This window comes from Alexandromys fortis, unplaced genomic scaffold, assembly GCF_014885135.2.
Source record: "Alexandromys fortis isolate MF-2015 unplaced genomic scaffold, M_Fortis_MF-2015_v1.1 scaffold_48, whole genome shotgun sequence".
NCBI lineage: Eukaryota > Metazoa > Chordata > Mammalia > Rodentia > Cricetidae > Alexandromys > Alexandromys fortis.
The window spans coordinates 10,366,404-10,391,728 of record NW_026067947.1 but is presented as its reverse complement, the minus strand read 5'-3'; the positions used below and the strand labels follow the sequence as shown (position 1 = coordinate 10,391,728).

General features: G+C 40.4%; 1 protein-coding gene across 3 annotated transcripts in view; it reads right to left on the bottom strand.

Annotated features, from left to right (window-relative positions):
• Positions 1 to 25,325, bottom strand: part of LOC126506109 (contactin-4) — a 997,903-nt gene that overhangs the window by 77,463 nt on the left and 895,115 nt on the right. For all 3 annotated transcript variants that reach the window (XM_050149411.1, XM_050149413.1, XM_050149412.1), the window contains one exon: positions 907 to 1,034. In XM_050149411.1, the coding sequence (XP_050005368.1) occupies positions 907 to 1,034 (128 nt within the window). The remainder of the gene's footprint in view (positions 1 to 906; positions 1,035 to 25,325) is intronic.

Below are 25,325 nucleotides of genomic sequence, written 5' to 3'. Positions count from 1 at the left end.
GAATGCATTGCACATCAGCAGGGCAAAAATGGCCTCAAATTTTTTCTTGTAGATCCAGGGAGAACTCGAAGTCAGATTTCTGGGCTTAAGTCCATCCATTTGTGGTGACCTCCACCAAGTCACCACGCTGAGTGTTATTTTTATTCAAAGCACTAGCATGTCTCCTGCAACTGAAAAAAAAAATCCTAAGACTGACTGTGTAAGACACAAGGTGATAGAAATTCAAATGAAATGTAAATTAAGATCTCATCCTTTTTAATTCTCAACACTTCCAACAATGCCATCAACCTGGTGTTGGGACAGTTTCACATCATATGCTGTGCTGAGAGCATAAAGGACGTTCAGTTGTGAAATACAAAGCACCCAGACTAAGAGATGAGGGACATTTTATTTCCTTAAAACTGACAGGGATGGCTGGGCGACTTAAGCAATGCACAGAGGTGATCAAAACCCTTTATTACCTGGGGAAGCCATATCCATATCTCTGAATACCCGGGGCAGCTCTTTGTAAAACTGCCGGTGACATTGTTTAAACAATGTTTGCTAAAAATAGTACTTGAATCATGGGTTTTTAATTTGTTAGCACAGGGCTCCTAGACATGAATTTCAAACCTATAGAGACTTGAAAGAAATTTAATTAAAGGACTGCAGATAACATTTGTTAGAATACTATAATAGACACAATGACTGTAATTCTCAAATTGTATTGGATGATGCTGAAATAAGATAGCCTTTCAATCATATTCATTACCAACGGTTCCCAAAGAATTGTTAATCATATCATGTTTTCTGTGATGAATTAATCTAGCAACAGTGATATCTATACATATTAATATGAACCCTGCCACGTCTGTAGATTCTATTACTAGAAGTGAAGACATATGATTTCTTTGAGTTAGCCATTACCTTTCACGACCACATTCCCAGTACTGCTGGCAGTTCCGAAATGGTTCGTGGCTATACAGGTATAACTTCCAGCATCTGATTTAGTCACATTGATGATTCTGAGGTTTCCATCTTCAGAAATGGTAATTCTGAAAGCAAAGGAAATAAGCAAGATGTGAAGATTATCTCATGAGAAATGATTTCTGTCGTTCCGTTGCCTGTCACATTGTAAATCATAGTTCCATCATTTGACAGCCTTGTCTGTTTCTTTTTTAGGAGTTTGTCTATGTATGCATGAACATTATTGAGATGAGTCTTGTGTTTAATAATTTCCCCATTTGTCTTGCTAAAAAGTCTCAAACTTTGCTTAGAATAGCCATCATGAATATTAGATTGGTTGTAGGTATTTCTTATTCTGTAATAACTCTTGACAATACAATGCAAAGAGAATCTTAAAGACCACCATTAGTTTTAAAATTACTAATGAAAAATTAGAAAAGGGCATTGAGGAGATAGCTTAATTGGTGAAATGCTTGCCATGAAACTGTGAGGACCTGAGTTCCATTCCCAGAATCCATGTGGAAAAAGCTGGCTCAGATGTCATAGGTTTGTAATTCTAGCAGTACTTTTGGCAGAGGTTGGTCAACTAGTCTAGCTTGCCCAGTGAGCTTCCAGGGAATAAGTGACCTTGTCTTAAAAACTAAATCAGCCAGCATGTGAGGACTAATCAAGGTTTACCCCTGGCCTCCCTTACACCCTCATGAGCTCTCTCTCTCTCTCTCTCTCTCTCTTACTTGTGTACACACACACACATATACACAGTGTTCTCTTGTGTTTTTTGTTTGTTTGTTTGTTTCCCATAACCTTTAGTCACACTGGTACTTACAAGTTTCCAGAGTATATCAGATCTGTTCCAACCCCAGGGCCTTTGAACTTGCTATTCTGTCAGACTTGGGCATTACCTCCCTTTATTGGTTACTTGTTTGTTGTTCTGTATCTTCTGAGAGCAGGGACAGTGTTCATCTTACGATTTAACTTGCATCTGACATACTGCATAAAGTAGGCTAACTGCCCTATAAATTGTTGCTAGGTGGTAGTATGAATAGGTATATAAGCAAATTCTATTCTAAGAATTGACATATGTTATGGGAATTTCAAGTTGCTAATTCACTCGGTGCTTGTAAATATCCCAGCTGAGAACTGAGAATGGGAAGAATTTCACTTAACAAAACTTTTGATTGAGATTTTTTATTTTAATAAACATAACTGAAGATTTAAATTTATTATGTTACAGACACGGTGTTTACTATTTTTCAGATAACGAAGCTATAGCTTTTCTCAGGACCTGTTCCAGATTCTACAAGCGTGTTAGCCAGAATGTGGAAAGCTTAACAAAGGACAATGGAATCACAAAGATGAGAATGTTCACACATCACACACGCCAGTTCTGCTTGCTCAGCTGTGTAACCTTTGGTTCCCTTGTCTATGAAACGGAACTTATTAAGCAAACCCGATTGGCTCTTGGAAAGAACAGATTCTGTTTCTTACATGTTCCCTGGTATCTATCAGCTTGTAGTATCTTTTTTTTTTTTTTTTTTTTTTTTTTTTTTTTTTTTTTTTTTTTTTTTTTTTTTGAGAAAGGGTCTCACTTTTTTTTTTAGGCTGGCCTTGTATTTCTGATCCCAGTTCTGGGCTTACAGGTAAGTGCAAAAACATCTGGAATCTTTTATCTTTAAACATGAACTTTTATTTAATCCCTTTCTATATATGGTGGATTAGGATAGACCACACCCTCCTTAGTACCTTCATTTTGTATTGTAGTTAAGTCAGCCTATAAATAAATGGAGTCATCTCAAATCAATGGAAAGGCAGCTAGGGTGTTGTGGCTGGGTGGTCTGTACCATTGGATGGTGTCTATGACTGAGTTGCTTTCTGCTGGAGGCCTGGAGCCAGGGCCAGTGGCTTCTGGACTGAGATAGTTCCCCTGTGGAGGCTAAAAAGCCATGTTGGTGGTAGTAGTTCCTGGCAGCTGGACTGAAAGGGCTGCCTTGGTACTTGTATATTTCATGTTTTAAAAGCCATAAAGCCTATGGAGACTCAATTAAAGCAAAGTTCTCCACGTAACCAAAACCCGACCTCAACAATGGTTGTGGTCCTAATGAGTTTGAGTCAGAATCACACAAGAGGACGCAGCCTTAAAACTCCTCTTTGTTTTGCAGATAGGTCCCATGCCTAGTTTTAAGGCTGCCAATGAGCAGCTCCTTGGTGACTTCTGTTTCTAAATCACCCAGGCAAAGAAGGATGTACGAACTAAAAACCAACAAAACTCAAGCTTCAACAGGGATCACGCTATAGAAATATAAAAGACATCTACACAAACACTATGTAAGGTATAATCTGTCAATATCTGCCATGGAAGGGGGGAGGCACCTTTCCCTGTGGATTTGTACTCAGCCAATGGTCAATGTGTGTGAGAGAGGGATGTTTTCCTTAGAGGTACAGGCACCGATAAAGTACCTGAGCTCCTTTAAATAAGCCATCACTCGTATTCCTGGGAACAACCTTAATGAAAATCATTGAGCCATGTACAAGGACATGAAGGTAGAAAGAAGGAGAATCTGGAAGAGGAAGGGCATTAGCTGGAGTAGGAGTGACGGGAAAGAGTAATAGGAAGTGAATGCAATCAAAATACATCATGTGCATGTGAGAAAATGTCAGAAAAATGGCCGTTATTATGTATAAAAAATGTCGTAAATAATGATGAAGTTCCTATTAGTTTTATACATAGGTACTGCTTCCTGTAATAAAATTCCTCAAAGCTTTGGTTTTAAAAAGTATTCTTGCTCCAGCTACATCAAAGCCTCAGTTGAAACTCGGAGATGCTGACTGGAGGCCTTCAGCTTACTCACTCTCAGAGGCACGCAAGGTTCCTCACCAAGCAGCATTTGATTCTTTATTTACCAGAGTGCAGATGTACTGATAAAAGGAAAATGGCGGTCCACATCTTAATTACCTCAATAACAACAAAAATATTCTTCAAGGACTTAATCATATTCCTATTTATGAGACAATTTGCTAGAAATTGAGAGATGTCAGTGTAATAACTCCGTAAATAGGGTGGCATTCATATTTTGGATGTGAATTCATCTAACATGAGGTAGACAAGCCTGGGGCATAGTAAACAGAGGGATATTTTCAATGCTCAAAGGTCTATTAATAGGTTGTTCCAATTAAAACAATAGCAGTGCAATTCCAAAATCTTAAAGCTTTGGCCTAAATTAAACTGTACTATGCAAATCTATGGATCAGAAAGGAGGCAGAGGACTTCCCATAAAATTACTTAGGCCCCAGACTGACCCTGATACCATTGCAAGTCTATATAATTGACCACATTATTTTTATGCTCAAAGATAGGGAAGCTTAACTTTTTCGAAGTGATATTTTGGACTAGATGATTCTTAGCCTTTGGGAAGGACACCAAACAGAATACTAGGGTTCTTTCAGGCCCACTCTCCCCTATGTTCTGATCATCAAAGAGGCTTAAGGGAGCATGTCCTGGGGAGAGGACAAATTCTATCTCTATCGCTATATCTAAGCCAATTTACTCCTCCCAATGTTATTTACAAAGAAGTAAAAAGCAAAAGAAGACAAAAAGAGACTGGGATATTAGAATTCACGCGAGGGGATGTCAGTGAGAGAGATCATTTGTAGGTGGGACAACCTCAGCAGCCTTCACTGTCATGTCATCTTGCTAAGACTTTTATCTTTCCTCGGAGCAAGTCACATTAGTGGGCAGTCTCATGTTCTCATACAATATAATTCAATGACTAAGAAGACAAATGCTGAACCTAAACTCAAATCTCACTCCTGTTCTTGAGTAAAGCTGTTTCTTTGTACTTAAGTTTTCCTATTTGAGTAAACAGACTACTAAGAACTATGTCTTGTAGGTTGTTGGTAAGTTTAGCAGTAGTGAGAAAAATGTGTGGCATATCAAACAAACCTAATAGGTGAATCAACCAATTGTTCTCATCAGTGGAGCGCGACATCCCTCCTGGCCCCATTGTTCCAAGTCTCTAAAAAGGATGGCTCACGTGAAGACAACTGGTGAGTAGTTTTGTTGGTTAACAATGCATACGGGTGCGGAACCGGACGCGCACGGCAGCGGCGGCCGGAACCGGACGCGCACGGCAGCGGCGGCCGGAACCGGACGCGCACGGCAGCGGCGGCCGGAACCGGACGCGCACGGCAGCAGCGGCCGGAACCGGACGCGCACGGCAGGGGCGGCCGGAACCGGACGCGCACGGCAGCGGCGGCCGGAACCGGACGCGCACGGCGGGCGACGTAGCTGGCGCAGCGGCCGGGACCGGCGGGTACTGACACAGTGGCAGACAACGCAGGCGACAGGGACCAGGGCAACACCAAGAGCAGATCGCCCCAGGACAATTAAATCAAAGAGGTAGGCCTTTGGTTGGCGAGGTCCCGGGCAAACAGGGAACCTGGTTCTTTTCCTGAAGACCCGTCTGAGGGGTGAGAGGGATCTTGGCCCCTGGCAGGAGCCAGGAAACAGAACGAGGGAATTTTGCAAGAGGAGCCTCTGGCCAGCAGGGAAACCTGATCTGGTTTTAAAAGACCAATTAGAGATCGTCAATAGGAGGAGATGGGCAGGCGCCAAGGCAAAAATTCTCCCAATAAGCTGAAAAACAACATGAAAGCACCAGAACCCAATGATCTTACAACAGAAGGACTTGAACACCCTAACACAGAAGAAGTGGAAAAAATCGACTTTATGAAAGCAATAGAGTCCCTTAAACAATATGTAAAAAACACCTTTATAGAAATGGATGAGAAGTATAACAAAAAGTTTGAAGAATTGAGTAAATACGTACATGAGACCCTGGGAAACCAAGAAAAAACGAACAAACAGGTAATGGAAACAGTTCAAGAATTGAAAACTGAAATGGAAGCAAGGAAGAAAGCACAAACTGGGGACCAGCTGGATACGGAAAATCTAGGTCAACGAGCAGAGCCTACAGAAACAAGCATAATCAATAGAATACAAGAAATAGAAGAAAGAATCTCAGATTCTGAAGACACCATAGAGAAAATAAACGCACTGATCAAAGAAAACAGCAAAGCCAACAAATTCTCATCACAAAACATTCAGGAAATATGGGACACAATAAAAAGACCAAACCTGAGAATAATAGGAATAGAAGAAGGGGAAGAATTACAGCTCAAAGGCCCAGAAAATATATTTAACAAAATTATGGAAGAAAACTTTCCCAACATAAAGAAAGATATTCCTTTGAATATCCAAGAAGCATACAGAACACCAAACAGACTGGATCAAAGAAAAGCATCCCCTCGCCATATAATAATCAAAACACAAAATATACAGGTTAAAGAAAGAATATTAAGAGCTGCAAAGGAAAAAGGCCAAGTAACTTATAAAGGTAAACCGATCAGACTTACACCTGACTTCTCTATGGAAACCATGAAAGCCAGAAGGTCCTGGATAGAGGTTCTTCAAAAACTAAGAGACCATGGATGCAAACCCAAACTTCTATACCCAGCCAAGCTAGTATTCACTATCAATGGAGAAAACAAGACATTCCAGGATAAGAACAAATTTAAACAATACGTAGCCACAAATCCAGCGCTACAGAAAGTAATAGAAGGAAAATCGCAACCCAAGGAATCCAACATTGCCAACACTGACTACAATAACTCAGGAATCTAGCGAACCTTCACCAGTACAACTCAAAGAAGGGACACACACAAACTCTACTACCGAAAACAGTAAGAATAACCGGAGTAAACAACCACTGGTCACTAATATCACTTAATATTAATGGTCTCAATTCACCTATAAAAAGGCACAGGCTAAGGGATTGGATACGAAAACAGGATCCAACATTCTGCTGTTTGCAAGAAACACATCTCAACCACAAAGACAGGCATCTACTCAGAGTAAAAGGTTGGGAAAAGGTCTTTCAAGCAAATGGTCCTAACAAAAAAGCAGGTGTGGCCATACTAATTTCCAACAAAACTGACTTCAAACTAAAATCAATCAGAAGAGATCGAGATGGACACTTTATACTCATAACAGGAACAATTCATCAGGATGACATCTCAATCCTGAATATCTATGCCCCTAATATAAAAGCACCCACTTATGTAAAAGAAATATTTCTAAAACTCAAGGCAGACATAAAACCACACACACTAATAGTAGGAGACTTCAACACACCTCTCTCTCCAATGGACAGGTCAATCAGACAGAAACCTAATAGAGAATTAAGAGAATTATTGGAGGTAATGAAGCAAATGGACTTAACAGACATCTACAGAACACTCCACCCAAATAGGAAAGAATATACCTTCTTCTCTGCAGCTCATGGAACCTTCTCAAAAATTGACCATATACTCGGAAACAAAGGAAACCTCCACAGATACAAAAGAATATCAGTGTCCACCTGTGTCTTATCAGATCACCACGGATTAAAGTTAGATGGCAACAACTATGCTACCCCCAGAAAGCCGACAAACTCATGGAAACTGAACAGTCAACTACTGAACCACACCTGGGTCAAGGAAGAAATTAAGAAAGAAATTAAAGTCTTCCTTGAATTTAATGAAAATAAAGAGACAACATACTCAAACCTATGGGACACGATGAAAGCAGTGCTAAGAGGAAAGTTCATAGCACTAAGTGCCCACTTAAAGAAAACAGAGAAAGCATACATTGGGGACTTAATGGCACACCTGAAAGCTTTAGAAAAAAAAGAAGCAGAGGTGCCCAGAAGGAGTAGAAGACTGGAAATAATCAAACTGAGGGCAGAAATCAACAAAATAGAAACACAGAAAACAGTCCAAAGAATCAATGAAACAAAAAGTTGGTTCTTGGAGAAAATCAACAAGATCGACAAACCCCTATCCAAACTAACTAAACAACAGAGAGAGAACACGCAAATAAATAAAATCAGAAATGAAAGGGGGGACATAACCACAGACACAGAGGAAATCCAGAGAATCATTAGATCTTACTATAAAAGCCTGTATGCCACAAAACTGGAAAATGCAAAAGAAATGGACATTTTTTTAGATAAGTACCATATACCAAAGCTAAACCAAGACCAGGTGAATGATCTAAATAGACCTGTTAGTCGCGAAGAACTAGAAACTGTTATCAAAAATCTCCCTTCCAAAAAAAGCCCAGGACCAGATGGGTTCAACGCAGAATTCTACCAGAACTTCCAAGAAGAGCTAATACCTATACTCCTTAACGTATTTCACAATATAGAAACAGAAAAGTCATTGCCAAATTCCTTTTATGAAGCTACAGTTACCCTGATACCAAAACCACACAAAGACCCAACCAAGAAAGAGAATTACAGGCCTATCTCACTCATGAATATCGACGCAAAAATTCTCAATAAAATACTGGCAAACCGAATTCAAGAACACATCAGAAAAATTATCCATTATGATCAAGTAGGCTTCATCCCAGAGATGCAGGGCTGGTTCAACATACGCAAATCTATCAATGTAATCCACCATATAAATAGACTGAAAGAAAAAAACCATATGATCATTTCATTAGATGCGGAAAAAGCATTCGACAAAATTCAACACCCCTTTATGATAAAGGTCTTGGAGAGAATAGGGATACAAGGGTCATACCTAAATATAATAAAAGCTATCTACAGCAAACCGACAGCTAACATTAAATTAAATGGAGAAAAACTCAAAGCCATCCCACTAAAATCAGGAACAAGACAAGGATGTCCACTCTCTCCATACCTCTTCAATATAGTGCTTGAAGTTCTAGCAATAGCAATAAGACAACATAAGGGGATCAAGGGGATTCGTATTGGAAAGGAAGAAGTTAAGCTTTCGTTATTTGCAGATGACATGATAGTATACATAAGCGACCCCAAAAATTCTACCAAAGAACTCCTACAGCTGATAAACACCTTTAGTAGCGTGGCTGGATACAAGATCAACTCCAAAAAATCAGTTGCCTTCCTATACACTAAGGATAAGGAAACAGAGAGGGAAATCACAGAAGCATCACCTTTCACGATAGCCACAAAGAGCATAAAATATCTTGGGGTAACCCTGACCAAGGAAGTGAAAGATCTATTTGACAAGAACTTCAAGTCTTTGAAGAAAGAAATAGAAGAGGACACCAGAAAATGGAAGGATCTCCCTTGCTCTTGGATTGGGAGGATCAACATAGTAAAAATGGCAATTCTACCAAAAGCAATCTATAGATTCAATGCAATCCCCATCAAAATCCCATCAAAATTCTTCACAGATCTGGAGAAGACAATAATCAACTTTATATGGAAAAACAAAAAACCCAGGATAGCCAAAACAATCTTATACAATAAAGGAACGTCTGGAGGCATTACCATCCCTGACTTCAAACTCTATTACAGAGCTACAGTATTGAAAACAGCTTGGTATTGGCATAAAAACAGAGAAGTCGACCAATGGAATCGAATAGAAGACCCTGACTTTAACCCACAAACATATGAACACCTGATTTTCGATAAAGGAGCTAAAAGTATACAATGGAAAAAAGAGAGCATCTTCAACAAATTGTGCTGGCAAAACTGGATGTCAATCTGTAGAAGAATGAAAATAGACCCATATCTATCACCATGCACAAAACTCAAGTCCAAGTGGGTGAAAGACCTCAATATCAGTCCAAACACACTGAACCTGATTGAAGAGAAAGTGGGAAGTACTCTACAACACGTGGGCACAGGAGACCACTTCCTACGTATAACCCCAGCAGCACAGACAGTAAGGGCCTCATTGAATAAATGGGACCTCCTGAGACTGAGAAGCTTCTGTAAAGCAAAGGACACTGTTGCTAAGACAGAAAGGCAACCCACTGACTGGGAGAAGATCTTCACCAACCCCACAACTGACAAAGGTCTGATCTCCAAAATATATAAAGAACTCAAGAAACTAGACCGTAAAAGGCTAATCAACCCAATTATAAAATGGGGCACTGAGTTGAACAGAGATCTCTCAACAGAAGAAGTTCAAATGGCCAAAAGACACCTAAGGTCATGCTCAACTTCCTTAGCGATCAGGGAAATGCAAATCAAGACAACTTTAAGATACCATCTTACACCTGTCAGAATGGCGAAAATCAAAAACACCAATGATAGCCTTTGCTGGAGAGGTTGTGGAGAAAGGGGTACACTCATCCATTGCTGGTGGGAATGCAAACTTGTGCAACCACTCTGGAAAGCAGTGTGGAGGTTTCTCAGGAAATTTGGGATCAACCTACCCATGGACCCAGCAATACCACTCTTGGGAATATACCCAAGAGAGGCCTTATCACACAACAAAAGTATATGCTCTACTATGTTTATAGCAGCATTGTTTGTAATAGCCAGAACCTGGAAACAACCTAGATGCCCTTCAATTGAAGAATGGATGAAGAAAGTATGGAATATATACATATTAGAGTACTACTCAGCAGTAAAAAACAAGGACTTCTTGAAGTTTGCAGGCAAATGGATGGAAATAGAAAACACCATCCTGAGTGAGGTAAGCCAGACCCAAAAAGAGGAACATGGGATGTTCTCACTCATATTTGGTTTCTAGCCATAAATAAAGGACATTGAACCTATAATTCGGGTTCTTAGAGAAGCTAAATAAGAAGGAGAACCCAAAGAAAATCATATAGGCATCCTCCTGAATATTAAACTTCATCAGGCGATGAAAGGAGACAGAGACAGAGACCCACATTGGAGCACCGGACTGAAATCTCAAGGTCCAAATCAGGAGCAGAAGGAGAGAGAGCACAAGCAAGGAACTCAGGACCGCGAGGGGTGCACCCATACACTGAGACAATGGGGATGTTCTATCGGGAACTCACCAAGGCCAGCTGGCCTGGGTCTGAAAAAGCCTGGGTCAAAACTGGTCTCGCTGAACATAGCGGACAAGGAGGACTACTGAGACCTCAAGAACAATGGCAACGGGTTTTTGATTCTACTGGACCTATTGGTTTCGTGGGAGCCTAGGCAGTTTCGTGGATGCTCACCTTACTAGACCTGGATGGAGGTGGGTGGTCCTTGGACTTCCCACAGGGCAGAGAACCCTGATTGCTTTTTGGGCTGACGAGGGAGGGGGACTTGGTTGGGGGAGGGGGAGGGAAAGGGGAGGCGGCGGTGGGGAAGAGACAGAAATGTTTAATAAATAAATAAATAAATAAATTAAAAAAAAACAATGCATACGGGTGACACTAAGTTGTCACAAGGTAGTGATGAAATATGAGTGCCATTCGTGGATACTTAATAACCACCCCCAGATGCCAAGCCTTCCTAATTGAAATATTCTATCTTGGAAGGAGACTAATAAGATGCAGAAAATGAACAGCCTCACAAGTAGGAAAAGAAGATCTGAAACTTCCAGGTTTTACAAGGCTCCACCCCATGATGAAAGAAGCAAGAAACAGCTGACTGGGGACACAACTCTGAACTGTCCCCCTTCCTGGAGAAGATACTCTTGGATCTATAGACTCCCCTGCCAGTCATGCATAGAGCTCCTGGATTGCAGCTTTCTTGAGTTGACACCCATCCAGGGTGGACTTTTCAATGACGATGTGCCTTTGAGTCCCTGCACCTACGTGTCACCCATCGCCAACACTGCCTTAATAAATTCCAATGAGCTCATCGCTTTGCCATGTTGACCTTTGTTGATCATTTCTCTGAACTATTTTTGGTGCCCCCTCAGGAATGAAATGTTTGTTCAACTCTCTCCAGGAAAAAATAGCAAAACAGCCTTACACACATAGCTAAGTTTTCAATAAGTGCAAAACTACTTTAAGCAGGACAAAACATCTGGAAAATACCATCACCCTGTTACAGACCATCCATTTCTATGAGTGGAATGGCCATTACTTTTCCAATCAGAAAATTGTTTTTCATAACTCTAGCTATAAGAAGAGCAGGGACCAGACCTGGCTGACCAGGAGATCCTGTTGTCTTCTCTTCAGTGGTTGGTTTAAGGGTACACATGCCATCAACACCAGAGTCTATCTGGAAAGACAATCTTTTTCTGCTGAATTACTAAACATGGGAGATACAAAACTAGAACTTTGTCTGCCATGGGGGGAAAAAAGCTCTTAAGGAAGTCAAGCAAAGAGACTGAGAGAGGCAAAGATGGAGAGACCTCATGCCAGTACTGAACTTATTCTGTCCATGCCTAATGCTTAGGAACCCTTGATATATGAATCAGTAATGTAAGATATCGAAAATGGAGTTTTCAGACCATAAAAATGGAAGAATGAAATCTCTTGAAGAAATTTCTGAACTTGTCTAGGTGATCATGGATATAAGAGTAGCAGGCAGGGAGTGGGTTTCTGCCAGAGTCTGTGGTGGCTGCCTCTCCAGAAGATATTGTCAGCAAACCGATGATGCTTACTTCAGTAAAATGGTCACAGAGCATTGAGTGCAGAGAAAATTGACCTGCTAGTTCCTCATATATGGCTGTATCATACGCTGTTAACTACTTATTTATACATGTAAGGCTCTAAGTTCACAAATTGACCAGTTGCTTTAAATTTGCTTTCTGGAATCTGTGTGTATGTGTGTGCATGTGTGTTGTACTTGTCCATGTGTGTATATGTGTGTCAAAATCAGGCACCAATATCAGGCGACTTCTTCAATTTCTTTCTATATGATTTTTTGTCAGGCATCCCTCAGTGAAATTACAGGTCTTAAAATTGGATACACTGGCTTGGCACTTGCTAGGTGATGAGCTAATTTCTTCCTTCCTTTCTGCAGCTTGGTTCCTCAGCAGAAGTTGCATACATGCTACCTGACTTTTGCAAGGGAGTACAGGATCTGAATTCTGACGCCATGCTTACATGATAGGCATTTTACTGACTGAACGATAGTTTTAATCTCTGTGTTTTGGAGTCAAGAAATCACCCTTATTTTAGGTGGTACTATTTGGACAATCTCAAAGAACTTTTGAGATAACACCCAATATTAATATTTATTTAGACACTTGTTTTAAGTTGGATGTCATGGCAACTTTCAAAAGAGGAAAACAAAATAAAATAACAACCAAGTTCTTTAAAGAGTCATTCTATATTAATTTTCCTGAAAGTTAAAAAGGTTTTATTTATTACTTAATGTTTTTATGTGGATGACAGTTTTGCCTGTATGTATATATGTGTCCCATATATACGAGTGTGTGCCTGGTGACTGCAGAGATCAGAAGAGGGCACTGGGTCCCCAGAACTAGAGTTACAGAAGGTTTGGAGTCCCTATATGGGTGCTGGAAAATAAACCTGGCTCTTTTGTAAGAGCAAGTGTAGTGTCCTTAACACCTGAGCCATCTCTTTAGCCCCTCTCAATGAGACTGCAACATTTTCTTTGTGTTGCATCTCATGTGAGCTTTTCCATTTTAGGCTATTGATTGACCCCGAGGTTGATGTTGAACTCTGAGCTCCTCCTAAGGCTTATGAATAGTGATGGAGCCAGATAAAAAGGATTGAAAAATGTAAATCCATCCCTGACTTAGAATAGGTCAGTCCTGACCTACCAGCGGGTTTTTGAAGACATCACTGATAACGGCAGAGAGAAGTCAAAGATGATAAAGTATCAAGTAATAAAAACAAGGGTGTGACACGGAACTCAATTGTCTCTACATGAGGAGAGGTCATCTAATTCACAACACAGTAAATTACCTGCAGCACACAGAAGTGTTTGCTCCCCTCCTGTCACCAGGGGTTTCTGATGCGGGGAGGACAGGAGCAGATCTGGAATGACGAGATAAATTGAATCTTTCTTTCTTAGTCTGAGGCTCTGGGTTGCAGCCATTGAAGAGCTGACCTTGTCAGCCCTGTAAATCAAAAATAGTCTGGGGACAGGGGACCTTTAAAAGTGCTGAATCTTTTCTTTTGGGGGGGCTTTAATAACAGATGACAAAAGCTGCCGACTCCACAATATTCTATCACCCCAAAGGGAAGGCTGATCCCAGAATGGTGACCTGTAATTCTTAGGAGCAGTTGTGCGTGGAAGCCCTGCTGTTAGGGAGAGAGACAGGGCATCCTCATTTGCCTGCGAGTCACTTTGAAATATTCCCTCGTAATTAAATCTCTTTACACTACAACTTAGAAAGCTACTTTTCCTTCTGCAAAAGGGGGAGGGATTATGGAGAGATAACTTTTTTTTTTAATAAATAGAAAAAGATAACCATTTTTGTCGCTCTTTTATATGTGATATATTCCAAAAACCACATTTCAATGTTGGAAGCCCACAAACGAAATAATAGGCTTATACATTATAGGGTGGGTTAGTGTTCCTGAAAAGGTAGCTTACATAATGTTAAGCATGGCTACTTGTCAGCTGAGGAAAACTGGTGGGATGGTAGCATTGACACATGAGGCTTAGGACCAGATGTGCGTGGACTGTAAAGCTCCAGGGCCTACCAGTGACACCTTAGGTATCATTAAGACAAGCATTCTCTCAACCAGGGGTCTCATAGAGTGTATCAATCATCCCCTCATTGTGAGGTCAGAACAAAGGTTGCCTAGTCCTAAACGTAAGCTTCATTCTATCTTGGATAGTCTCTTACTTCAAATAATTGCAATATTTCACGGAAAAATTCATTCTGGGATAATTGTTACAAATGGGAAAACTGGGTGCTATAGGTAACACATCCCTCCAGGGCAACAATAACCTGGAAAACAGCAATGGCTTTTGGGAGCAGATGAACTTCTCATTAAATTTCCTACCCTGCCCCTGTGGATCCTTCAGATTGTTAATGCTTTGGTTTCCACTGTTACTATTTGTGAAGTACTTGGAGCAGGAGTTGGGGCAGCTTCAGGCATAAAGCTACAAGTTCCTCCCATTCAGCTCTTTGTACAGACTTTACTCCACAGAAAATAGTGTAACAGGAGAAGTTAGTAGAGTATTACCACTGTAAAGTTCCATGTACAAAGTAGCTTCACCATGGGGGCTTGTTATTTCACACTTCAGGGGGCTGACGTCTGTTATTACTGATATTTTCTGAGCGGTTCTACAGGAAAGCCCAATGGCTCAAGATAGGCAGAATTAAGTCTACTTAGAGGGCCACCTATCCCTCTTTCCTAATTACTCGTGACTAGTGACCACCTTTGTTGTCCCTTGTGGAGACATTCTCAGTATTCTGAGTCTGTTATCCCCTAATATCCTTTCTAGGTGTCCTTCACACCGCCTTCCCCTGTGCATGGTTCTGCAGTCAAATTTCTCTCCCACCATGACCCTGAACATTGAATTATGTGATCTGTTCTGCCCTTATTGAAATCTGATTCACCTGTAATGACCATTTCCCATTTAAGGTCACATTGGAAGGTTCTGAGTGAATATAACGTTTAGGGGTACATCATTCAATCTATCAAAAAAAAAAAAAAGAACCACACCAGAGCTGTTGGTACTATGTGACCAACTGACTTGTGGTAGTCAGAATGTAATTAGCTGCAATACTCTCATAGAAAGTGACACTATTAGGAGGTATGGCTCTAGTGGAATGGGTTTAGCCTTCTTGGAAGAAGTGTGTCCCTGTGAGGTTGGGCTTTGAGGGCTCCTAAGTTCAGGATACCACCCAGTGTTTCCTGTTTCCTGCAAGATGTAAGACTCTTAGCTAGTCCTGCAGCACCTCATCTGCCTGCATGCCAGGTGCTCCCCTCCATGATGGTAGTGGACTGTATCTCTAAAACTGTAAGCAAGCTACTCCAATTAAATATTTTATTTATAAGAGTTGCCATGGTCATGGTGTCTCTTCACAGTAATAGAAACCCTAAGACATGGTTTCTATACCGCTTTGTAGTCCTCAGAGGAGAGTGCAAAGTAAGAACTGAAGATGGGATTTGCTTTTGTATTCCTGGCACCAATTCACGTGCTTAGTGTACAATTGCTTGGTTGCTTGTAAACAAAGGGTCTTGTACCTTCTCCCATTAGTAGATAGCAGAGGTTCAAATTGCTGCTCTTTTGTGCTGTAATCCAATCTAATACGGAGCAATAAGTAGAGATGGAATTCAAAAGTAAGGCATTCCAGTAGAGGGCTGGAGAAATGTTTCAGCACTTAAAAGTACTGGCTGTTCTGCCAGAGGGCCTGGGGTTTACCAAGCATCTACATAGTGCTTCATAAACTGTCATCTCCAGTCTCAAGGTATTCAACACTCTCTTCTCACCTCCAGGGGCAACTGCATACATGAACTACATGCAGGCATAACACCCATACATACAAAAGAAAAATAACTTCACTTTTGATGCCCACAGGTAAAAAAGAACAAAGATTTGCCTGAGACTTGAAACATTCTCAACTCACTAAGTTTATTTATTAACGGATTAAAGTAGGTGTCTGTTTCTATCCTTTTTGTGGTTGGCCAATTAAGATTTATTTTGATATTAAAATTACAACAATTTCAGCCAGTGGAGGCTGTTTGGTTACTTTTGTCACTGTTGTAGTTAGGGTTTCTATTGATGCGAAGAGAGATCATGACCATGGCAACACTTATAAAGAAAACATTTAAATGGACTGGCTTGATTACAGTTTCAGAGTTTCAGTCCATTATAATCATGACAGGGAGCATGGCGGCATGCAGGCAGACATCGTGGTGGTGGTAGCTGAGAGTCCCACATCTGCGGGCAGCAGGAGATCAACTCAAAATCACATGAGGGACCCTTGAGCAAAAGGGACCTTAGAGCCCACCCCAGCAGTGACACACTTTCCCTAATAAGGCCACACCTCCTAATAATGTCACTCCCTTTGCGGGTCATTTTCTTTCAAACCACCACAGCTGCTATGACAAACTACTTGAGAGAACCGAAGGACAGAAAGATTTATTTTGGTTCACAGTTTCAGAGGGTTTGTTCCATGGTCTCATGGACCATATGTTTGGGTGAGATATCAGGGTAGCTGGAGCAAGTGTCAGGAAAGCCTTTCCTTCACTCAAAGAAGACAGGAATCAGGAAGATCAGAGCCAGGAGGTTGGGGAGCATGCACAACTCAAAGGCCTACCCACAAATGACCTAATTCCTCACACTAGCCCCCAACTATTAAGTTTCTACAACTTTCCCAAATAGTGTTATCAGCTGGAGGCAAAAGGTTAACCATGTGGAAGACAGTTCATATTCATGCCATAATAGAGATGCAATGTTGTGGGCTATGGTTTTCTGAACTCTGAAAGAAGCTGAGCTGCTTGTGAGGAAGGCTGTGCCTTTTTCTGTCCTTGCAACAGTAGCCCTAGAGCACAGTGTTGGGGCATAACACCCATAAGACACAGAGAACACTAGACTGGTGGAGATGTGGCAATGAGGGCACAGAGATAAGATTTGTGCCTTCAGGTCATCAGGGGGAAATTGGCAGAGGTGATAAATGGACTTGAGGGAAGCTCCCCTATTTGTGCCATCTGAGAAATTACATGAACTGGTTTGAATAATTAGCATTAGTATATATACCATACACCTACCTGAAGCAGATAACACTACATTTGCCTCTGAAGAAATAAAGTGTATTACAGTGTATCTTAGTTACTTTTCTGTCACTATGACAAGACAGTATGATCAAGGCAAGTTAGAGAAGAAAGCGTTTATTTAGGGCTTAGAGTTTCAGAGGCTGAGTCTCTGGTTGTCATGATGGGAGTATGGCAGCAGCAGCTGGACTTGATGCTTGAGCAGTAGCTGGGGGCTTATGTGTTGAGTCACAAGCATAAACCCTGATTAATGAATAAAGAAATGGCCTTGGCCTGTTGATAGGACAAAATTTAGATATGCTAGATATGTGGGGGGCGGGTAGGAAACTGGACTGAATGCTGGGAGAAGGAAGGCGGATGCCATGGAGCCACTGACAATGAAAAACTGATGGAGGAAGGACATTGGTTAATTATAATAAAGAAACTGCCTTGGCCCATTTTATTGGTTAGAACATAGGTGGGTGGAGAAAACAGAAGAGAATGCTGGGAGAAAGAAGCTGAGTGAGGAGTCGCCATGGTTCTCCCACTCCAGACAGACGCAGGTTAAGATCCTCCCTGGTAAGCCACCTCGTGGGCTACACAGAATATTAGAAATGGGTTAGATTAATATGCAAGAGCTAGCCAATAAGAAACTGGAACTAGCTGGGCCAGGCAGTGTTTAAAAGAATACAGTTTCCGTGTAATTTTTTTCAGGCATAAGCTAGCCATGCGGGCGGCCGGGTGCTGGGGACGCAGTCCTGCCGCTAATAATGCAACAAAAAACGTGCTGGAACTTTGCCAGTAAGCCACTGACACGTGGCGATGCACAGATTAATGGAGATGGTTTAAATTAAAATGTAAGAGCCAGCCGATAAGAAGTTAGAGCTAATAGGCCAACCAGTGATTTAATTAATACAGTTTCTGCGTGGTTATTTTGGTTCTCGGTTGCCGGGACGAACAAGCGGCACTCCTATAGTTCCACAAACTGTGGATTAATCATTCAGATATATGAGCCTCTAGGGGCCATCCTCATTCAGACCACCATACTCTGGTTTGAATTAGTTCAACTTTCCTTCCATTTTCTCTTTAAGTGGCAAGTGACTAAGCTTAGATAGGGCACATTACCCCAAACAATTTTACTTTCTGTAAATTGGCAGGATCTGTTCCTTCCCTGAGCTGGGGATGCTTAGATCTTTTAAAATTAAGATTGTTTGGGGGGTAATGTGCAATTTAGCTTTACACCCACTGAAAGGAAAAAAAAAAAAGGATGTTTGGATTACAAATGTAAATGCAGGCCAGCAAGAAGAGACTCAGTCCCAGGGCAATTTCAAGCAAACCCATCATTGATCTTCCCATGGAGTTTCTGTGGCAGCAAGAGACATCACTATTGAACAGGCACCCTGGTGACAAAGTTCCCTTGGAGATAATTTGCTTTCTGTTGTAAGACCTGAGTTTAATAAAGCACAGAATAATGTGTGTATTTCAGTCTATCAGAAAAACACCCAGTGATTCTCACCCTGCTGCCCTGCCCACAGCACTGCTTCCAAGAGAAAACAGTCATGATGCCTAACCTGTTTTGACGTAGGGCTAGCTTCCTCCCAACAAAACCCTGTAAAATAACCCAGAGGTAAGCAACTGCCTGAGAGTGGAAGAGTAACAGTGAAGATGGAGTTAATTATTTTATTCTCTGGGCAATGCGTGACAGAGCAGGGAAATATTCTTCCTGACCTAGTAAAACTTTGGCATCTTATTTGTTTTTCTAAGTATATTAGCCTGAAAATACCAAATCAGGGAAGAGGGGGCTAAAATTAGAGGCACATTTGGCTCTAAAATTCATTTCTTAAATTTCAGGGCTTAATTAATGCAAGGTTATTTGTGTCTCCTTTAATACAAGATTTAGAATTCCTTTCTTCTGAGAAATTATGACCCAGGATAATCTTAGCATAAATCTACCAGACATCATGAAGACAAATAAGGGAAGAGGGAGGTAATATATTTCATTGTTTATAATTCCATATACTTCTGTCAAAGCATCTTAATAAGTAATATTACTTCCATAATGAGCAGAAAAAACTTATTAAGGTCATACGTGGATTTTTATATCGTATGCTCCTAGGGCACTAGAGTAGACACTGAGTGAAGGAGTAGTTTAATTCACAAGTTCAAGGATGGGCAATAGAAAAGGAAACATGGACAAAAAGACCCAGGAGAAAAACTAGGTATATTAAGTTGGGCACTGGACATGAAAGGTACTCAGCTTATTAAGGAATTTCAAATTACTAAGTACTACTGTTGGGTGGCTGTAGCTTCTAAAAGCTCATTGAACTGATACAATTTTAAGTACAAAGATTATTCCAGAGAAAAATATTAAAATGGCCAAGATCAGTATCATCAAGTGAGAGGGTAGAAGATGTCATACGCCTGGGTTTCCCCACAAAGTTTCTATTGCTCCCATTATTCCATTCTGTATAGTTCCAGAAGAGACACAAACACAAGACAGGCTGCATCTATAGTTAAGTGATTTTCCTTGCATTTTCCACTAGAGATTTGTTTATAATTAGGGATTTTTTTCTTGTTTACTTGTCAAAATGTCTTCTTTTTCTCAAGAAGTTAACCTTTTCTTGAGAAGTTTATATTCCTGCTAATAGGTTTGAAATCAAGGATCAAGCAAAGAATGTATAAGATTTGAATCAGAGGATAACCCTGATTCAAATTACTTGGGAGGATGACTCCCAAGTAACAGGAATGCCTAGAAGGCAATAGTAATTACTAACCATAAAGGGAGCCTACTACATAGATGATGTAAGTTACTGCACAGAAGCAAACAGTGGTGCCAGTGATGCCAGAGACAAATTTGTTTTAGTTGTATGGCTTCCCCTGTCCTCAGTCCCTTGGCAACTTCAAGACAAAGCTGTGTTTGCTTCATTCCTCTTACCAGGGAATACCACAACTGCAGTCTTTCTCAAGAGAAATGAAAGATGAATGCCCTCACTCTTGCTTACATCATGATAGAATGCCATTGTCAAGGTTTAGTTGAAGTGTCTAATGGTTTCCCTGGCCTGAATGCCAGCTGTACTCAGCACCTATGCCTGCTGTGGAAGAACATATACCCGGAATCACAAAAAGAGCAACACATTCCAGCCTTTCTCTGACTCCATGCATGCTGTGCCCTCCATCTCTGCTCCAGTCATTCGAGATGGCTTAAACCTCCGTTCCCACGTTGGGGAGGCAGAGAGCTTGAGAAATTCTTAACACACTCAGATTCTAGCTTGCATCTTTGAGAAGGGAGTCAGATAGCTGGAGAGATGGCTTGGAGGATGTCAGAATCTGCTGTGTTTGCAGAAGACTGGATTAAATTTCCAGCACCACATCAGGCAGTTCACAGACCTGTGTGACTATAGACCCAGGGGACCCCACTGCCTTCTTTCAACCTCTGTGATCACCAGCATACACATGGTACACATATATACTTCCAGGCAAAACACCCATGCACAGAGAATAACAATAAATTTAGAAAATAAAATAAAATTGGGGCCATATTGATAGCACCTTAATGTAATCTGAGTCTTGAGAAGGTTAAATGTGAAAATATCCCTGGAACACTTATCACCCCTGTTGCTGAGCAAGCAGCCGATAAACGAGGCTGTTGTGACGGCTTTTGGTGATTATTTTCAGCATCATTATCATAATCTATAGTCAGTTAATGTTTTCTTTAAAGGGCTCAAAGTTGAAAATTACTTCAGTTGAGTAAGGGAAATATAATATTGCTATGACGGATGGAAATCAGTATCTACCCACCATAAACGGTGAGAACAGTAAAAATAAATATGATGAAAGTGGAAAGCATTGAGTTCACCAGGTACAGTTGTCTCTCAAGATTCTGGGCCCAGAGGCTGTGGCTGTTTTAGTATAAGAGGGATTGCCTAGGCTTCCAAATTGTTCACACATACCAGAACTAAATTGAATTTTTTCCCTCCTATTCTCAGAAGGGTGTGCATGGACTCTGCAATTGTGTACTATATATATATGCTGCTAAGAACGCTTGAGGACTTGGAGAAATACTGCCTTCAGCTTTGTGAAATGTGCTTTATATCTATCCTGCTCCCACACATTCCTTGTATGACATTCTGAACATCAGTGTGTATTAGGCAGCTTCTGTTACTCCAAACTCATAGACCTCCATAGTTGCCCAGTCAATTCTTTAAGCATTGGTCAAACACTGGCTCCACACACAATCACCCCAACTATACAAATGCTCTCCACATACCAGGTCCTATGCCTTAGTTTTCTTTCTGTATTTTTATTACTTCATATTAACAAGCAGATAGTTAATACATTTATTACTGTTAAAATAATTTATCTTTAAAGGATATTGGACACATGGGTGACTTCTTAAGGTTAAAAACTTACTATATGGACTGGGCAGATGAATCAATGAATTAAAGCACTTACTAGGACCTGAGTTCAAATCCCTAGGATTATGTATGACCACAGAGTTGCCTGTAATCCCAGACAGGAGAATCATTGAGCCTTACCAGTCACAAATCTAGATCCAGATTCAACAGGCAACTCTGTTTCAAGGGAATAAGGACATCTGGCTTCAACACATAGGATGCATGCACCTGTGTTCACATTTGTCCAAACATTGCACACACACACAAGACCTCCTGGGTTTTAAAACATTTAAATGGATCAGTGTATTTTAAAACTTTCTTAAGATCCTGAATCAAATTATAATATTCTATAGATAAATTTCAACTATTCACATTACTACTAAATGCTTATGTATCTACTACTGTCTCTAGAGATTAAAAAGCAAAATAGAATGAAACAAAAGCAACAAACTAACCAAACTCTGCAATAGAAGTTACTGTCCTTGGGCAAACAGAGAGATTGTAAAAATTTTAGTTATAAAGGTGTGTAAGCCATGTTTACTATTTCTATGAAGCTCAGTAATTGACTCCATGTGATGAAGATAATACATGGGTATTCTCTTCCCAATGAAATCAATTTTATATGCACTGTTCCTTCCAGTCTATTTTGCAGTGCAATTTCCCTGATCAACCCAAGTCCTTGCAGCCACCCTGCTTCTCCTCTCAACTATTGTACTCCACTATCCTCCACTCTCCATACGTGGCAAAGAAAGCTATTTTTAAGAAAGAGCCTTTATTCTTTTCAGACAAACCATCTAAGAAGAACTGTGAAGTTATACGGGTAATGGGTTTCAATAAATAATTGCCCAAATGACAGAACATTTAAAGACTTGTTATCTGGGACCTCTCCTACTTAATAGTCCAAATCTGCAAGGATCTTTATCTAATTCCAAGGGGAAGCTGACAACAGAAAAAGTGAAGAGCTAAGAAAGGAGCAGGAAGCTTTTGTTATTGAAAGTGTCTTGCTGGAGATGAGAAGCTAGTAATTTAGACATGCCAGTGATAAAGGGAGTTTGATAAGGACATGAGAGAGAAGGGTCTGAGGAAGATGGACCATTGTACAAATGACCTACTTAAAGCAAAGCACACATTTGCACACATTTACCCCATGCATGTATAAAAGATTCTTCCAGAAAATCCTTTTCTGATAATCAGCACAACACACTTGGAATATACAGCAGATGAGACTTCGGTAGAGATGCAAAACTCAACAGAATCAATCTCTAAAACACTGACAACCTTCAGCAACCTGAAGCAAACAGGTGGCAATTGTTTGCCAACAATTAAATGACTATTTAAACAATTATGTCGATTAACAAAGCATGCTTTGTTGATGTGTCTAATACCACAAGTCAAGAAATACAACACTTTTACAACATATTTGCCTTGGCTATAAAATAAGAAATGTATTCTGGGACTCAGGAGATGGCTCAGTTGTTCAGGCGCTTGTCACATAAGCATAAGACCTGAATCAGGATCCCTGGCACCCATGTAGAATCCCAGGATGCCTTCCCCTCTGGTCTTAGTGCTGAAGAGGCAGAAGCAGTATGATCCGCTAGAACTCTCTGGCCAGCTAGCCTAGTGGAATCAGTGAGCCTCAACTTCAGTGAAAGACACTTTCTCAAAAATTAAAGGGAAGAGTTATGGAGGAAGACAGCTGGAGTCAACCCCTCACATCCACAAGTATGTGTACACATAGAACTCTTGTGCAGCAATTTCCCATGAGAGAAACATTCTATATTGGAGGGGAGCTCATTAAGGCACCCAGTGTTCCAAGAGGTAGTAAAACATTCCATCCTTTAGGGAAGCTCCTTAAGCTCAGAAACAACTCAAAGGCTTCAGGAAATCCCTGAAACTTATCAGGGTAAACCTGGTTTGAATAGGACCTTCCCATTCGAAGAGAATAGAATCAATAAGAAGACACGCTGAGAGACACATGAAGACAAAACCAGATCCACAGAAGACTCAGAAAAGCTGAATTGCCTAGAAGAATTTCAGACTAACTGGTCTACCTGGAAAGGACACTCTTTAACCTGTCTAGCTACATGTAGACTGTGCAGTAAGATCTGCATGGAGCTTTATGAGCTGTCTCCCATGCTGGGGTAGGCTTTTGTGGTTCAGCTATCTTTGAGTTGTTTCTGCCCCTATAAGCAACTCCTCACACATATTCATGTAAATAACACCAATAAAACTCTGTGGTTGGACTTTGATGGTATCCATTTGGTCTATGGTTGGTTCTGTCTCTGGGGTAAGCAGATATCTGTATACATCTTCCAAAGATTAGTGTCATAAAATAACAACAACACACACACTAACTAAATAAATAAATGAGAAAACAATTATTAAAAGCTTCCTTTTAGGTACACGTGTGCTTATATATATATCCATGAATGAGAGTGTGCAGTGGGGCACCAGTATTAAGGAGCATAAGCATTAGTATTTATGAGTTTTAGTGATTTATGAAGAAACTGATCTTAATAGCAAATTCAATTTTTTTCTCCCAAAATGAGGTAACCTGAATAATAAGTGATTTAAGGATATTCACTTTGTAGTGGTCAGATCGTAGAGGGAGACAAAGTTGAAAAGAATATAAAACTCCAGGAGGTCTGTATAATTAATCAGCAACCCTACAAAATATGCCATAAATTGGAGTGCAATTATACCACTGTGCTTGAAAAATAGGCAACTGGACTTTTTCTTGGACCATTCAGTTCTATTTCTTAGTATTTATCTGAAGTATAATGTGAACTGCACATTAGGCAATGTGGCAAGGGAGTCACCCCATTCACCTGGGCTATTCCCAGCCTCATTTGCAAGTCTTTAAGGCCCTTTCACAGTCAGATTGCAGCTAAGGTCAGAAAATAATATCTTGCCACTGTTAAAATTTCCTGTCAAGAAAGAAAAGTTTCAAAGCCACTAGAAAAATACAGTTTCTATGGATCTGAAATTTGCCACAAACTCTATAGCTTTTAATGAAATTAAGTATAAATTTACCTTTTAAAAAAGTTGCCCTTTTGCAATTTTCAACTCCAACATTTTCCAGAAGTTATTAGACTTCAAGGTATTTATTACTACTGCATTATTTATTCCAAAGAGTCTAGAGTTCCACTTATTGTTTCCGTGGTATATATCAAGATTTATGGAGTTCAGAAATATTTTAATAGAAATTAAAATGTGCTAAGTCCTTTCCAACTTATATTAACCCACTGTTAACTTGAGTTGCCGTATCTAGCCATTCTTTGACCAGCATGCTTTCATGTACCCTTTCAGATGAGCACCAAGTGACTAGATTTCTAAAATGGTAAATGTCTTCCTAAATTTTTAGCTCTACCAAACAATACAATAAGGTGATACAACACTCTTCCTGTTTGGTGTGTGTGCTCTAAACTTTACTGTGCCCAAAATATCTCTCTCTCTCTCTCTCTCTCTCTCTCTCTCTCTCTCTCTCTCTCTCTCTCTCTCTCTCTCTCTCTCTTTGTGAGACGCCATGTGGGTGCTGACAATCTAGGCTAGATCATCAGAAGAGCAACTAG